This window comes from Monodelphis domestica, chromosome 4, assembly GCF_027887165.1.
Source record: "Monodelphis domestica isolate mMonDom1 chromosome 4, mMonDom1.pri, whole genome shotgun sequence".
NCBI lineage: Eukaryota > Metazoa > Chordata > Mammalia > Didelphimorphia > Didelphidae > Monodelphis > Monodelphis domestica.
The window spans coordinates 185,591,713-185,608,527 of record NC_077230.1 but is presented as its reverse complement, the minus strand read 5'-3'; the positions used below and the strand labels follow the sequence as shown (position 1 = coordinate 185,608,527).

Here is a 16,815-nt window from a genome sequence, read left to right as displayed (position 1 = left end):
ATCCATTTTGATTTTATCCTGGCTTATGGAGTGAGATGTTAGTCTATGCCACCATCTGCCATTTTTTTCCAGTTTTCCTAGCAGTTTTTGTCAAACAGTGAGTTCTTTCCTCAAAAACTTGGATATTGGATATATTGAACACTTAAGTTGTTATGGACATTAACTACCCTCTGTTGAATATCCAATCACTTCCATTGATCCACTACTCCTATTTCTTAGCCGCTACCAGATTTTTTTGATGATTACTGCTTTATAGTATAATTTGATAACACCCAGGTCTGATGATAGATTTGAATGTAGGAGTTAAAGAAGAGGTCCATAATCAGATCTCTGTTGAGATTATTTAACATGTCATCATTACTGTTTTTGGAAAACCCTTACCTTCTGACTTAAACAATACTAAATACTAATTCTAAGGCAGAAAAACATTAAGGACTAGGCAATGGGTTTTAAGTGACTTGCTCAGTCATGCAGCTAGGAAGTATCTAAAGCCAGATTTCAACCCAGGTCCTCATAATTCTGGATTTGGATGTCTATCCACTGTGCTCTCTGGTGACCCTCGCAATATATAATTATAATGAACCTAATTGATTCACTTTTGTGACTTTATTCAGTAGCCATTCACCAGTTCTTGAGTAAGAACCTTGAAAACTGATATTGGAGTTACAAAGATTTGGAGTTTTGTAAGACTTGACTGGCAGTAGGATAAGGGAAAAAGGAATCAAGGGTAGGTGGTCTTCTAATTGATAATGCCTGTAGAGCCACATCATTTATTTGAAGAACAAACAAGGTACAGCTTATTCCTAGAGCTTAGCTCTCTCTTATTTTTAATCTCATATTAGTTGCTCCCCTCCTACAGATGGTGGTTTGTTTTTTTGTGTGTGTGTGTCACTGGTCACCATCAGGTCCATTTATAATTTCCCTCTATTTCTTCAGATCTTTTCCTTACCTGTTTTCATAGAGAAGCCCTTCCATTTTTTTTTTTAACAGAATGGTTCATTCCTCTGATATCCTAGAGAGTGGAGAGAGTCCTAGAGCCCCCTTATCTTATTAACTAGGAGAAAGACCAGCCTGCATTTTGAGCTTAGATAACAGTCAGTAAGTTGGTTGTGACACAAATACAAACATCACACATTCTATACGGGGCTCTACAAAATTACCTCTGATCTCCATCCTTGTGGAAATTAATTAAAGCTTCAGTTCTGGATATTTGCACTACTGGAGAACATAATTCCATTGGTCCCTGATTGAAGGTAATAACTTACATTTATGCAGACCTTTAAGGTTTTTTTTTAAAAGTATATAAGGAATATATTCTGATCTATTTTACTGATCCGGAAATAGGCCTATAAGGTTAAAAGACTTACCTGAGTTTACACATCTAGTAAATCAGATAAATTAAATAAATGGATCCCAGAATCTTATTCCTCTGATTTCAAATCCTCTGTTCTTTCTATTATGTTACCTACATGGAGATTCTCTTAGCCTCTGTTGTCACTTGAGATATAAAGTGTTCCCCAAATTAGCAGAATCACAAAGTTTCAGATTTGAAAGGGATTTCAGTGATAACCTATTCCAGCCCATCCAAGGAAAAGAATTCTCTATTCAGTACAACTAAGAGGTCTTTTTTGTGGTGCTCCCTTATGGGAGAACTCACTATCTTTTGAGCTAGCCCACTCAAGTCAGGGGAAACAATCTAACAATTCTAATGGTCCTATTAATGCCAATGTTTCTGTCAGTATTAGTATATTGTTTTCACTTTTGATTTTTTAAGTTTCTGAGGAAATTCTCATTTCTCCTCCCTCCCCCCCCCCCCCCCGAGACTTCATCTAACTATGAAATAATCGTGTGTGTGTTAAAGTAGTTTAACTACTTGAAATAGTTTTGTCTCTCTGTTGTATTGGTCCTGGAGAAGTACTGGGAAGGACCATGGAGTTCAATACTTACTTTTTGGAGGAGCATGCTGTTGTTAACATTATCCATGCATTATTTTTATAAGAAGCTGGTTGTCCAAGGATCACTAAATTTGTGTGCTGTTTTCCTTTTGGTAGCTACTCTAATCCATGTTTGGTTATGAAATTATAATTGGTCAGTCAATAGACATTTCTTGAGCACCTTCTATGTGTTAGGCACTGTGATTAAAAATGATAATACAGAGAATACAGAAGTCTCTGCTTTTAAGGAACTCACAGTTTAATAGGTAGATAACACAAATAGTTATATACAATTGATTTCGATGGAATAGATTAGAGATAATCTCATTCTAATGGCCCCTTTTCAGTCCTAATTCTCCTCAACCTCTTTAGTCTTTGACAGAATTGGTCACCTTATCTTCAATACTTTTTTTCTCTAGATTTTCTGCTCTCTACTCTCTCCTGGTACTCTTCCTATCCCACTACTTCTCTACTGATTTCTTTGCTGGATTCTCATCTAGATCATATCTTTTCACATAGGTGTCCCCATTGGGTTCTATTCTGGCTTCTTCTTCTTTTGCACTTTAATTTGTGACCCTATCAATCTCTATGCTGATGAGTTTTGCATTTACCTATTATTGTACCCCAAACTTTATTTGAATCTTCAGTCTTGCATCTCCTGCTGCCTTTCAGACATTTTGAACTGGATGTCGAGTAGACAATCTTGAACTCAGAATATTGTAATAGAACTCATTATCTTTCTCCCTATACCCTACACCTTCCAAACTTCTGTATTATTGTAGAGGACAGCAGCATCTTCCCAATTCCCTAAGATTAACAACCTAGCTGTAATCTTTGTCTCCTCATTATCTCTTACCCTCCATATCTAATCTGTTGCCAAGTCCATTTCACCATTTTGTGCAAATGTCTAAATTACACCCTGTCTCTTCTGACACTCTTACCCCTCTGAGCAGGCCCCTCATAACCTCACACCTGAACTATTGCACTAACCTGTTAGTGACACTGCCTACCTAAGTCTCTCATTACTCCAATTCATCTTCCAATTAGCCCTAAAATGATTTTTCTATAGCACAGGTCTGACCATGCTATTTTCCCCCTCCCCCCCTCCCCTTACATCCAGGATCAAATAAAGAATCCCCTTTTTCATTCAAAGACCTTCATAACAGAGCCCCTTTCCTACCTTTCCAGTTTTCTTATACATTACTAACCTCACCATATGCTTTCAGATCAAGACATTCTTCCTTGCTATTACACAGATGAGACACTATATCTCTCATCTCTAGGCATTTTCTTTTTCTATCCCTTATGCCTGTCATGCTCTCCTTCTTCATCTCTATTTTCCTGGCTTCCTTTAATTTCTAACTAAATTCCCACATTTTACAGGGAGCCTTTCCCCAACTCTTCTTAATCCTAGTATTTTCCATTTGTCAAATATTTTCTAATTATACTATTTGTATATGTTGCTTATATATATTTGTTGTCTCTACCATTAGATTGTGTACTCCTTGATGGCAGGAATTGTCTTTTGATTCTTTGTGTCTTTAGAACTTTTGTATCCTTAAGACTTATGCCATTGCATATAGTAGGTGTTTAATAAATGTTTTTTGATTGATTGATGTCAAAGTAGTGGCACTAATATTGATGCCTTTTTGAGATGTTAACTTTAGCTGAATGAAACCTGTAGAAAAACATAGGTACTAGGAGGCAGAAATGAGGGAGGAGAAAATTATAGGACTATGAGGACAGCCCGTAAAAATGCTCAAGTCAGGAATTAGAGAATCAGATGTAAGAAATATCAAGGAGGCTAATGTTACTAGATTGCAGAGTATGTTGAAGGTAGGGGAGTGAAGGAATAAGGCATTAAAAGCTTAGAAAGGTAGGAAAAAGTTAGGAGGCCTTAAAAGACATTTAATATAGGATATAATTAGGATCAGTGGAGTTTCTTTAGTACTTTAGTTGGTCACCATTTTCAGACCTGTGCTTTAAGAAGATCAATTTGAGAGCTTTTAGGAGAATAGAGATTTTGAGCAGGGAGATCAACCCAAAGACATTAGTTCAGGCATGAGATAATGAAAGCCTATAGCAGTATGGTGGCAGTGTCAGAGCAAAGAAAGGAGGTGGATACTAAGGTGGAATCAATTGGATTTGAATATTGATTAGATATAGGGGAGTCAGGAGTGAGGAATCAAGGAAGACATAAATTTTGAGTTTGGTGACTTGGAAAATAGGAAAAGAGGGGAGAGTTTTGGGGAAAAGATAATGAGTTCAGTTTAGGATATCTGTAAGCCCATGATGGCAAGCCTATGGCATGCATGCCAGGGGGAGCACTCAGAGCATTCTCTGTGGGCACACTCACCATCACACCAGCACATAGTTCACCATAGTTCATTACTAGAAAGCTAGGGGGATGTGGAACAGGACTGCTCCCACTCCCACCCCGCCCCCCCCCCTTCCTTTCCATAGGCACCTAAGGACATTTTCTAAAAGGTTCATCATCACTGGTATAGGCCATTCAGTTTACGATGTTGAGTATGCAATTTGAGATACTCGACTGGAGTTCAGGAGAGAAGTCAGAGTTAGACATCATAGTCAATCTTGTAATATATGTCTGTGCTACAAATTGTTTTTATTTGCCTTTTTAATCTCCCATTTTTTTTACTTTTTTTTTTTAAAGTAGGTCAAATCTAGGAGAAGCAAAGTAGCAGATTGGATAGGGCACCAGACCTGGAGTCAGGAGGCCCTTGATTCAAATTTGGCCTCAGATACTTCCTATCTCTATGACCTTGGGAAGTCACTTAACCCCCACCGCTTAGCCCTTTCACTCTTCCGCCATGGAACCAATACACAGTATTGAGTCCAAGATGGAAGGTAAGGGTTTAAAAAAAAAAAAAGTAGATCAAATCCTACCAAACCATACACATACCTTACATTTGCAAATATTTATGGTCACTACAAAGTAATCTTAAGCTATTTCTTGAATGTGAAGGATAAGGATATTCTAAGGCATAGAGTTGTTTTTCAAATACTAGTGGCTAGCTATGTTTATGTATCCACTTTATCTTTTCTTTTTTTTTCCCTTTTAAACCATGGCATATGTCTTTAAGAATAGCAAGCTGGTTCTTATAATCTGATGCAAATCAAACCAACTCTGAGGTATCACCTAGCAGATTGAATAACATGACAGTAGTAGAAAGTAATGAATGCTGGAGGGGATGTGTCAAAGTTGGGACATTAATTCATTGCTGGTGGAGTTGTGAATTGATCCAACCATTCTGGAGGGCAATTTGGAACTATTTCCAAAGGACGATAAAAGACTGTCTGCCCTTTGATCCAGCCATAGCATTGCTGGGTTTGTACCCCAAAGAGATAATAAGGAAAAAGACTTGTACAAGAATATTCATAACTGTAGTCCTTGTGATGGCAAAAAATTGGAAAATGAGGGGATGCCCTTCAATTGGGGAATGGCTGAACAAATTGTGGTATATGTTGGTGATGGAATACTATTGTGCTCAAAGGAATAATAAAGTGGAGGAATTCCATGTGAACTGGAATGACCTCCAGGAATTGATGCAGAGCGAAAGGAGCCGAATCAGGAGAACATTGTACACAGAGACTGATACACTGTGGTACAATTGAATGTAATGGACTTCTCTATTAATGACAATGCAATGATCCAGGACAATTCTGAGGGACTTATGAGGAAGAACACTATCCACATTCAGAGGAAGAACTGTGGGAGTTGAAACACAGAAGAAAAACAACTGCTTGATCACATGGGTCGATGGGGATATGATTGGGGATGTAGGCTCTAAATGATCATCCTAATGAAAACATCAACAGCATGGAAATAGGTTCTTATCAAGAACACATGTAAAACCCATTGGAATTGGGCATCAGCTACAGGAAGGGGGGGGTGGGGGAGGGAAAGAATATGATACTTGTAACCAAGGAATAATGTTCTATTTGACTATGTAATAATGACTAATTAAATAAAAATAAAAAAAAAGGAATAGCAAGCTGGGCATAGAGATATGTTTTGTAGTTTTATATAGAATATATTCATTTTGGGGTTTGGTTTTGGTGTGTTTTGGTATCAAATCAGAAGTAAAGAACCTTTTCTGAGAAGTTAATTTACCAGTCCAATACAATAAGGTCAGTATGTATTAGTGGCAGGCCTTTACATCATGTCTTCCTGATTCTTAGGCTAGCTTTTTGTCTACTATGAGGCACATCTATGAGAGACTATTAATGAGATTTCAAGAAAATATAGGGCAAATTATTTCCCTACTCTTATTTTTTCCCTTACCTACTTACTTTTTCTTCCTCCTACTATATGTTTTTTTTAAACATGTAAATCTTTTTGTCCTTGTTTAGTATTAACATATAACATTTGTAATTCAGGTTTAATGAATTTTTTCTAAATATATTAAACAGTTATGTGTTGATGGCCTCAATAATTCTACTTTGAGGTGGAAAGTATCCATTTTTTTTAATGGAAAAGATCAAATGTTTTTTCTAACTTGTATGGGGAGAATCTCTTACTCTTCGAAAAATGTTCACTGATTTCACATAAAGCTTAATTATGTAAAAATAATAATATCCTAATGAAATGAAGCTTTGTTTTTTAAAATGGTATTTAAATATGAAATCTCATTTTATGCTTTCATTACTCCAGTGAAATTTATTTATGAACTTCTTCTTTTTATGTGCCTACGACTACTTTCTGTTTAAAATAATTCTTATTTGTTCATTTTAGGATACTGTTCTTTATCTGGTAATTTGAGAAAATCCTAGTTGAATTATGTTGCCACATTATGTCTTCAATAGGGCATAAAGTCAGTACACATGCTTCAGTAATATCTAGTTGTTTTACCCTTATGTTTTCAGTTGGCAATTTGAAATTATGGCTTCAACTGCACTTTAAATATGTGATAATAGCATATGTTCCTAATAAGGGCCAGTACCATTTTGTTCAGATAGTGTGAATGGTTGTCACTCATATATGACAAATGCACCTTCATCTGCTACTTTGATAGTCCCCTAAAAACCATGCCCTCAAATCAGACCGATGAAATTAGCTGCTGTGTAAATTGTGTGTCTGAGTGGTTCATTATCTAATCACCGTCAGAACCACAGTGATAAAGTAGATTGAAGTAGAGAAGAGGTCTGCTAGATTATTTCATGCCTTCTTGTTCACTCCCCAACCCCCCCCCCCCCCAAAAGTTTCCCTTGGAAACCTTAATAGTACAGTTCAGAACTTCAGAATTCAATGTGGGAACTCATGTTTTAATGTTCAAAATGTGAAGTAACATTCCAATAACTTAGTAAAATTCTGATTTAAAGTTTATAATTTTATCTATTTGAATCAGTTTTTTACTTGCCAAGCTCAACTTTTTTTGTGCTACTTTGTTTCTAATTAATGTTCAGTATTGCTAAATTGAAATAAAATATATCATGAATCAAAATAGAATTTAGAATACTAAGTATAATCATTATTGCCAAATAATTTTACATGTCTAGTTATACTTATGTTGCTGTATATCACCTGTAACCTAATTTCTTTTCTCTTTGATATGGCTTAGGATCCTTTGAAGATGATGACATCACTCACATTGAAGGAAGTGTAGATCCTGTTCGAGACATCGAAATAATACATGAAGAACTTCGACTTAAAGATGAGGAAATGATTATGCCCATAATAGATAAACTAGAAAAAGTGGCTGTGAGAGGAGGAGACAAGAAATTAAAACCTGAATATGTAAGTATGCATTTATTTTTGTATTTAGTTCCATGTGCTCCCCCCATTTTTAAAAGATATACCATTTCTCATGTTCAGCATTTCTATGTATTCTTTAAAATGATCAAAGGTCACGTAATAATTTTGTGAAAAATCATTAGAGTAGAACTGCGCCCCCCCCCCCCCCCCCCCGCCCCGGTAACCTAAAGTCATATTGACAGGCTAATTAAATTGTCGTTTCTAAGCCACTTTTAGTTAAAAGTGATATGTGAATTTTTAAACCATTAACAAAATGAATATTATACAAAAGATTTTTTCATTGTGATTTCAAAAAGTATGACAGTATCTGTATTTCATAAATAATTGCTTTGGGAAGCCAACCATCTATTCAAAATGAAGATCAACAGCTGAAAGAGTATTTACTATAGAAGGCTAGTTATTTTTTTTTAATTGAAGTGGAAATAAATGTAAGTATATAAAATTGTTGACACTAACATTTTTTCCTACAAAATAATAATCATAGAATTTGAAAATTAAATAGTATCTTAGCGGAATTCTAGTTACAAAAAGTCCTATCTGGGAATTCCACTTTCTGATGTCCAATAAATACATCTGGGCCAACTGACTTGAATTAACTGAAGGTAGTTTGTTGCTCTCTCACTGTCTTTGTATTTTGAGAATTGGCTGCCTGTTAGTAATTTTTGTTCTTTATTTTCTAGTACAAAGCACATTTTCCTTGCCAGAGAAAAGATAAGCAAAATGCAAATCGAATAGTTCTATTTTTTCTTTCTTGTCAGTTATTGTCTGTTCCACCCCCAAATAATTTTCCCATCCTTTCTTTTACACACACACACACACACACACACACACACACACACACACACACATCTATATATATATACATACATACATATATGTCTTTTAAAACTTCTTTTTTCTCAGCCTCACCAGTCTCAGATCATTCTGGGCTTTTACATTTTTACACTAATTTTATAATTACACACTATGCCCTTATTGTCCTCTATTACTTTTCCTTGAGTCTATCTTTTGCATACATATATGTGTACATATATGTATAATGTATATGCGTTATATATGTTATACATATGTACATTTTATTATTATATGTTTTATACAGGTGCCTTATCAGATAAATTTACTTTTTCTCTGTACGGAATTTCCCTTGTATATTAAGGACTGCATTTTGGAGCCTCTTCTGCCTCTCCTCGGCTGGCTTTCCTATAGTATTTTTCTCAGGGATTTTACCTCTCTCTTGTCTAAACCTTTTTGAAACTGGCATTTCTAAAATGTAGAGTAAATGTCAGACAATGCCTGTATTTCTTCTTCTTCTTTTTTTTTTAACTGTGACAACCTTCGAGAGTTCCCTTTTAGAGTGTGAGCTCCTTGAGGGCAAGGAACTATCTTTTGCCCCTTTTTCATATCCTCAGTGCTTGTCACACGGTAGTTGATTAATAAACGCTAATTGACTGACTATGAGGGAATGCTTACTTTCCTTTAAAATTTCTCTTTCTTTAACACATTATTTCCAGAATTGAATTTCTCTTCTTTGTTTCATTCATGTTTTGTTACTCTTCTACTTCTCTATGGGGCATAAATCAATTCTCTGCCCCAATGGATTTGATTTTTCTTCCCTCTGAGTCAATTTCAATGCACGTAAGAATTGAGTATTTCCTATCTCCAACCTCTTTACCCTTCCAGTTATATTGGTGTTCTCCCTCACTCCCGCCATAAGCTTCTTTATTACATATAAATTTATCTCATTTTGTTTCTTTTCCCATTTCTCTTAGTATTAAACTCTTTTTTAAACCTCTCATTATATATATGTCTTGGCATTTCATCCTATATAGTTTGTCACTGTTCCCTCTAAGTATAATTGTTTTAGATACCCAGGTGATAATAACAATTTTTAAGAGTTACCAATATCCTCTTTTCTTGTAGGGATATATATCATTTTAACTTATTGGGTCCCCTTAAAAAAATTGTTTTTTTTTTTATTTGTTCCCTCTCCTCCCCCCTTCTTAATTACCTTTTGATGATTCTCTTGAGTTGTGTGTTTGGGCATTAGATTTTCTGTTCAGGTCTGGTCTTTTCTTCACGAATGCTTGGAAGTCTTCTATTTTATTAAATGACCTTACTTTCCCCTGTAAGAATATAGTCACTTTTGCTGGATTCTTGGTTGTAGACCTAGTTCCTATGCTATCTGGAATATCATATTCCATGCCTTTGGGTCCTTCAATGCAGATGTAGCCAGATCCTATGTTATCCTGACTGTAGTTCCATGGTATCTGAATGACTTCTTATTAGCAGCTTGTAATATTTTTTCTTTGGTCTGGTAGTTCTTGAATTTGGCTATAAGATTCCTGGGTATTGTCAGTTGGGGATTAAGTACAGGAGGTGTTCTGTGGATTCTTTCAATCTCCACTTTTGTCTCTTGTTCTAGAATGTTGGGGCAGTTTTCTTGGATAATTTCCTATAGAATTATTTCAAGACTTTTTCTTTTGACATGATCTTCCGGTAGACCAATGACCCTTAAGTTGTCTCTCTTGGACCTTTTTTTCTAAATCTTCTGTTTTGTGGATGGAGGCATTTCATATTTTCCTCATTTTTTTCATTCTTTTGATTTCATTTTATAGTTTCCTACTGCCTTGTGAAGTTGTTTGCTTCTAATTATTTTATTCTAGTTTTTAAAGACTGAATTTCATCCATGGCTTTTTGGTCATCCTCTTCCTTCTGGTCTGATTTTCTTTGGAGGTCAACTTTCATCTCCTTTGCCTCATTTTCAAGCTGATTAATTTTGGCTTTCAAGACCCTATTTTCTCATTTTATTTCAAGTGCCTCTGTCTCCAGATGACTTATCTTACTTTTTAAGTTCGTTTCCCATTTGTCTTCAGCCCCTCTTAATTGTGTTTTGAATTGTATCTTGACTTCTTCCAAAGCCTGTGTCCAGTTCACTGGAGTTTCTGTGTTTTTGCTTGGTGTTCCTTGATCCTCCTCTGTTCCATTTGCTCTTTGTTCATTGCCTGTATAGAAGCTATCAATTGTAATTTCTTTTTTCTTTTTCTGTTGTTTGCTCATATTTGCCCCTTCTTTCCCCCCTATAGTTGCCTGTAGTCTTGCTCCTCTCATTATGTGGTGGATCTGTGGGCTTGGGCTTTTCTGTCCTGAAGGGGTTTCTTCTCTGCTTTGCTGTTTGATCATGTTTGAGTCCTGATGTCAGATATTCCCTAGTTGTCAGCAGAAGCTGAAAAGGAGCTGGGTTTCCCACCTTGTTATTAAGGTGTTCTGTAGTAGTTGCAGCCTTCACCCTTGGAGCTTAGTCAGCAAGGCTCTCAGAGCAGTCTGTGGGATAGGGGTGTTGGAGCTTGAACTTCCCTGCCCTCTAAAGGCTTGATAAGAATAAGCCAGGGTGGAGTTGGATGTGCTCTGTGGCCAAAACCTGGGGGGTGAGGGCAAAATGGAGTGTCTCTGCTGCTGTTACTAGGCTGCCTCTTCTGTGCTTCTCCTCCAGCTGCCTCCCTGACACCTGTGTGCCCTCAAGGTAGTCCCTCAGGGCTAGTATCCTCCCTGGCCCAGAGATTCCAGCCACCTGCTGGAGGCTCAGTACTGTAGATGTGGGAGGGATCCTTGAACCTTTCTCCTTCTTTCCCTTTAAACCTGTTTGAATTTTAGATTAATCTAACCTACTTAGTCTAACAAAATCAGGAATATCTACACCTATACTTAAGGATTAAGTATTTAGGAGGATGGCCTATGACTGACATGTGCTTGCAAATGACAAATCAGAAACAACTGACAGACCCCTGGGCTGACCTAAGTCAAGATATCCTTGTTTCATGTGAGACACAGGAAAGTGGGGTAAAACTGTCTATATATTTCGCGTCACTTCCTCTCTCCGGCCTCTTTGGCAGTGGAGAGGTCTCTGACTGGCAGCTTGTTGAACATTTCGGCATCTTGGTGTGGCAGAAGCGATTTCCCGGTTTGGTGGTGAGTTTTCCTTGATACTATACTGGGAGAGGCTGAGTAGCTAATTCCGGTGAGGCATCTTAGCTGAGCTCTCTTGGAGTTTAGGGTGATTCCTTTCTCCTTTACCTTCCAAACACTATCCTTTTATCAAGCCACTAATCTTCTTCAGGGACCTTGTGGCGGATAATTTTGAACTTCCCCTGGCACAGGCCAGGTAGAAGAGATCCTACAGCTTTTCCCTCTCCCTTCTCCTTAATTTTTTCCCCTCTGTATTAATTAGAATCATCATAAATTTCCAGCTGACTTGGGTATTTCATTTGGGATATTTATTCCCTGGCGACTAAAATTAATTTAGATTAGGTCACAACCCTAAAATTATCCTTACACCTGAGTGTTCTAGAATTCAGGCTTGAAGGGGGGTGTACCTTTTAAGTTGAGTCCAGCCAGAGGGTGCCTTAGCTCTGTCCTGTTGTTAGATTTGGCTTTTAGTACCCTAGAAGCATTTTGTTTTTAATTGGTGAGGAAGGGTTTTCAGAGGTCTGAATTTTTGGTGCCTCTACACCACCATCTTGACTCTGCCCCTCTTAAACTATCTCTTTCATGTTTTGAAGAATGAAATTTTCATGAATTCAAGTCAAGAATTTAATAGCTGCTCTTTTGACACATATGTGAAAAAATGTTAGAGAGCAAACATGCAGAACTTAATTTCAAATCCCAGCAAACCACTTAACTTCTTGTAACTTCAATTTCTTATGTAAAAATAAGGGAACTAGACTTTTAAAACCAGTCTCTTATTTCTCGTTTTAAAAGCTTTTCTTTTTTGAGAAAAACCCGAGAATTCATTATTTTTTTTAGAAGTGCTGTATGCTGCTTTTACAGAATTACAGAGTTAAAAAAAATCTCAGCAGGATAGATGTGAATGGATTATTTTGATCTATGTTGTTGTAGGGCAACATTGGTGAAGTATTGGCATGTGTGCTGGGCCTCAAAGGAGCGGGGAAGCTGCTCTGTTTCCCCTCTTTCTAGTGCCTGAGTACTTTTTTTATGTGTCCTGCCCCTCTGTCTCAATGTTCAAAGTCAATATTTCCTCCCTCTACTCTCTGGGGTAATGTGGACTGCTCATTGGCAGCTTGATGTGATTTCGGCACGGGAACTTGAAAACATTCACCAGTGATATTCTGAGAATATCCAAATTAGTGAATCTAGTTTAATCTTCAAATGTTTGAGATTTTTTTAATTCCAATTTTTATACCTGGTTTTAGGCAGCTTGGAATTTACCAGTTGGGCTCTATACCATCCTCTGTTTTGTAATATCTTCCTCACTACCCAGTTATCTGCCATGTATTACCAAAGCTTAGATTATTCCTATTATCTATCTTTCCTATTGATTTACTCATCTTCTACTGAATAGATCTTGAGAAAATCATGCACCTAAATTAATGTTAACTCATTTCATCTTGCCCCTCATTGAAACATAGATCCTATTGTCCTAAGTGATTCTCTTTCCCATTTCCCACACAGCAACTTTTTTAAGTTATTGTTTTCTTCTCTTCAAGCCTTCCTTTTTACAAGTTTAAGAAAATAGAGGCCCTTCATTATAATATGATATTTAACATCCCCATAATGTTGACTTCTTTTCTCTTGCCTTTAAACACACTCAGGCCTCTGTTCTTACAAAACCCTCACTAGACTCTGTCCTATTAACCTATTATCCTATATCTTAATTAATAAATTATTATTGTAAGAAAATACTCTGCCTACAGATATTATACCAGGGTGAATAAGGGGGAGTGGCGCATACGGGCACCTCAAGATTTACTGTACTTGAAGTCACAGAGAACCGTCTCCCCTCAGAAACCCTCACTACTTTTAGGGTCCCCTGTGACAAGGAAATCACTTTAAAAGACTGATATATATTAATTTAAGGTCGCCAAGAAATTCAGCTATGTAATTCCTAAATGAAAACTCAAGTCAGCCGTCAGCCTTTTATAGAGCTTAATTACAAACAGGAGGAAGAAAGGAATTAGAGATAGAGAGAGAGAGAGAGAGAGAGAGAGAGAAAGGGGAGAGAAGGGAATAGAGCTTAAATACCCCCTCTGTTTAGGCTGGGCCAAAAGGCCCAAGCCCTTAGATAGCTGGGGCAAAGAAAGGAGATCAGTCCCTATTACTCACGTGACCAAAATGGAGAAACAGTCTCCGGGGCCTCCACCTCCAGCTTCCTTCAGAGCAAGCTTCTCAGAGCACCTCTCCAACCACTCAGAGCCAAAACTCTCCCACCAACCTTCAGTCCTCAGACCCTGCTATCTTTAAGGAAACCATCCAAGTTCCCTCCCCTCAGTTCTCACATATACCAATCACTGTCCATGTCTTCCCTGTGCCAGTGGTGGCTCTACCTTAACCCAGGACCGCCCAGAGGTCTGTGGTTTTGCACATGTCTGTTGAAGGTCATATTCTCAAATAATTAAATCTTGATCCTTTGCTGCAGCCCTTCCTAAATCCTGTTAGGACTGAGTAGGGTGGAAATTGTATTTTCCAAGACCTGGTTCTGTCATTCCAAGTATCTCTATTGTATCAATTCTAAAATCAATCATGACTAAAGAACTTCCTGTTCTATGCTTAAGCATAGGTCAAAGCCCTTTCCATTGTTCAGCAAAAGGTTTCTGTCCTAAAGTAATCTTAAGTAGGGAGGAGAAGGAACCTCCCATGCCAATGGGTTTCACATTTTTCCAAGTATAAAATTTCCCAATGGTGAAATTTCCAACATTTATAAGTCTAAGAAATTTTAAGGTTTACACCCCTCACCCTTATAAAGATTATCTGACTGAATTTAATTAAGTAAAGATGATTTAATAGCAAGTTCAAACTGGGACGGTATCAAGGTAGAGGGAATATGAATTTGCCCTATACTTTAGCACAGATTGATTTTAAGTCTCTCAGCTTTGAGCTGAGCCCAGGCCTCACAGACTGGTGGAGGGTCTCTTTTATTCATTTCTATTGTATATCTATGATAATTTTCTTAAGTTCAAAGTCTTTAGCAGTAGACAGCAAGAGGAATAAGAGAATCTGACCTTTAGAGTTGGTTGAGCTTGTCTCTTTGGGCTAATGCCCCAAATAATTGGTTCTATAGTTCCAGCAGCTCCCTTTAAATCCTTTTTTTGATGTCACAATCTACAGGAATCCAGGAATCTAGCGAACAGTTGGGAAAAATCCAGGAATAGAGGTGGTTTCTATCCCAAGAGGCAGGGAGAGAGCTCCTTCCAGTCCTGATGTCCAGGAAAGAGTTCTTCTGAGAGTAACTGTCCTCTCCAAGTCTCCCCTCCTCCCTCCAACTGCCTTCGCTGTCAATCAGTTATTACTCCAATATAACAAAACTGTACTTGGTACTCTAAATAACAAGACAAAATTAAAACAGAACCCTAAAGGAGCTTATATTCTAACAAGGGAGATAATAGATATATTTGTACATAGAAAATATTCACACACAAAAAATAGCTTTGGAGGGGAAATAGCAGTTGGAGAATCAAGAAAGTCCTTATATAGAAGCTAGATCTCTCTCTTTTCTCAATGAAATTCTTAAATAGAATCATTAGGATTTTTTCTTCTACTTTTCCTCTTATTCCCCAGACTTCTCTGTTTTGGTTTCACTCAACTGAAATTGCCAAAATCTAATGTCCTTCTCCAAATTCTTATTTTTCTAAACTTCAGCATTTGACAATCTTCACTACTCTTGCCTGGATACTCTCTTCTCTGGATTTTTTTATATCATTTACACTTAGTTCTTCCATGTCTGTGTTTTTATTTTTTCTTCCTTCAAATCCTCCCCCCGCCCTCTCCCATCCCCTAATTATCAATCTTTTTATACTTTATGGATGTAACTCAAATTCTATCCTGGTTCATCTTTGTAGCATTCATTCTTTCATGACACCTCATCAGTTCACATGCATCCCTTTGCTGAGGATGGGCATATCTTTATGCAGCCTGTGTTTTCTAATCCTCAATATGTTATCACAATTGGCTATTGTGCAGTGATTGAAATTCTCAAGAGACAGTATTTTTTAATTTTAAAATAATTTGTTATTTGTCCAGGCAAGACATTCTAATTATGGTCAAATGACTCTTGATCATAGTAAGACAAATGGAGGCTCCTGGTCCAGGTACCTATATGCATTTTTGGGCACTCATTATTCAACTCCTCCCTTGATCATCCCAAGATGTTTCTGTTTGGGAATCAGCTAATTGGGAGGTGGTCCATCATAGTCTTTGGCCCTTCTACAAATTACCAGGTAAAATTTTGCACATATGCCAGAAAAGTATCATTGCATAACTTCTGAGTCTGTGAAAGGACTACATTCCTCAGAACAAAGAAAATGCAAAAATCTATAGTCTGAGAATAGTCTCAGACCTGGCTCAGGAATTCTCCCTAATATACAGAAATCGATTTGGGTCTTTTATAAGCCAGGACCCTGCTATAAAAATAATGCAGTATATGAAAAAAAATAAATTCTCAAAATTGAATAGTTGAAAGTAGAAGTATCATAGGTATCTTAATATTATAATATATTAAATAGACCTCATTATCTTTCTCTCTTTCTCTGACTTTCTTTTGAGTATGCCACCACTCTCCAAGTCACTCAGGTTCACATCCTCACTGTAATGCTCAACTTTTACTTTCACTCTATCCCCATGGACCCATCATTTGTTGTTTCACATCTATTCTATTCTGTCTGCTCTAATTCATTGTCTTAATTCAGGCCCTCATCACTACTTGTCTGGATTATTGCAGTAACCTCCTATTTGGTCTCCCTGTCTCAAGTCTCTCCAATCCATCCTTTATGCAACTGCCAAAATGATGTTTCCTAAAATACAGGTCTGAATATTTTACTTCTTAATATATGCCAGTGGCTTTCTCTTATCTCTAATATAAAATATAAGCTTTTTCTGTTTGGTAATTAAAGCCCTTCACAAACTGGACCCAAAGTACCTTTTCAGCCTGAGTGTTCATTACTCCCCTTCATGTACACAAAAAGTCTTGCCCAACTTGCTTTCTTATTGTTCCTCACACCTGGAACTCCATCTCCCATTTGTTTGCCTTTGTATGTGTTCTTTCTCAAATCCACTCCCTCCTCAAATCCTCCTCTTGGAATTAATATTTTATTCCAT

The 16,815-nt window shown here is 37.1% G+C and overlaps 1 protein-coding gene across 1 annotated transcript in view; it reads left to right on the top strand.

The window, feature by feature from the left end:
• The window catches only part of OLA1 (Obg like ATPase 1), a 294,330-nt gene that overhangs the window by 164,916 nt on the left and 112,599 nt on the right, over positions 1-16,815 (top strand). The window contains exon 5 of the mRNA XM_001368195.5: positions 7,517-7,692. Coding sequence (XP_001368232.1) covers positions 7,517-7,692 — 176 coding nt within the window. The remainder of the gene's footprint in view (positions 1-7,516; positions 7,693-16,815) is intronic.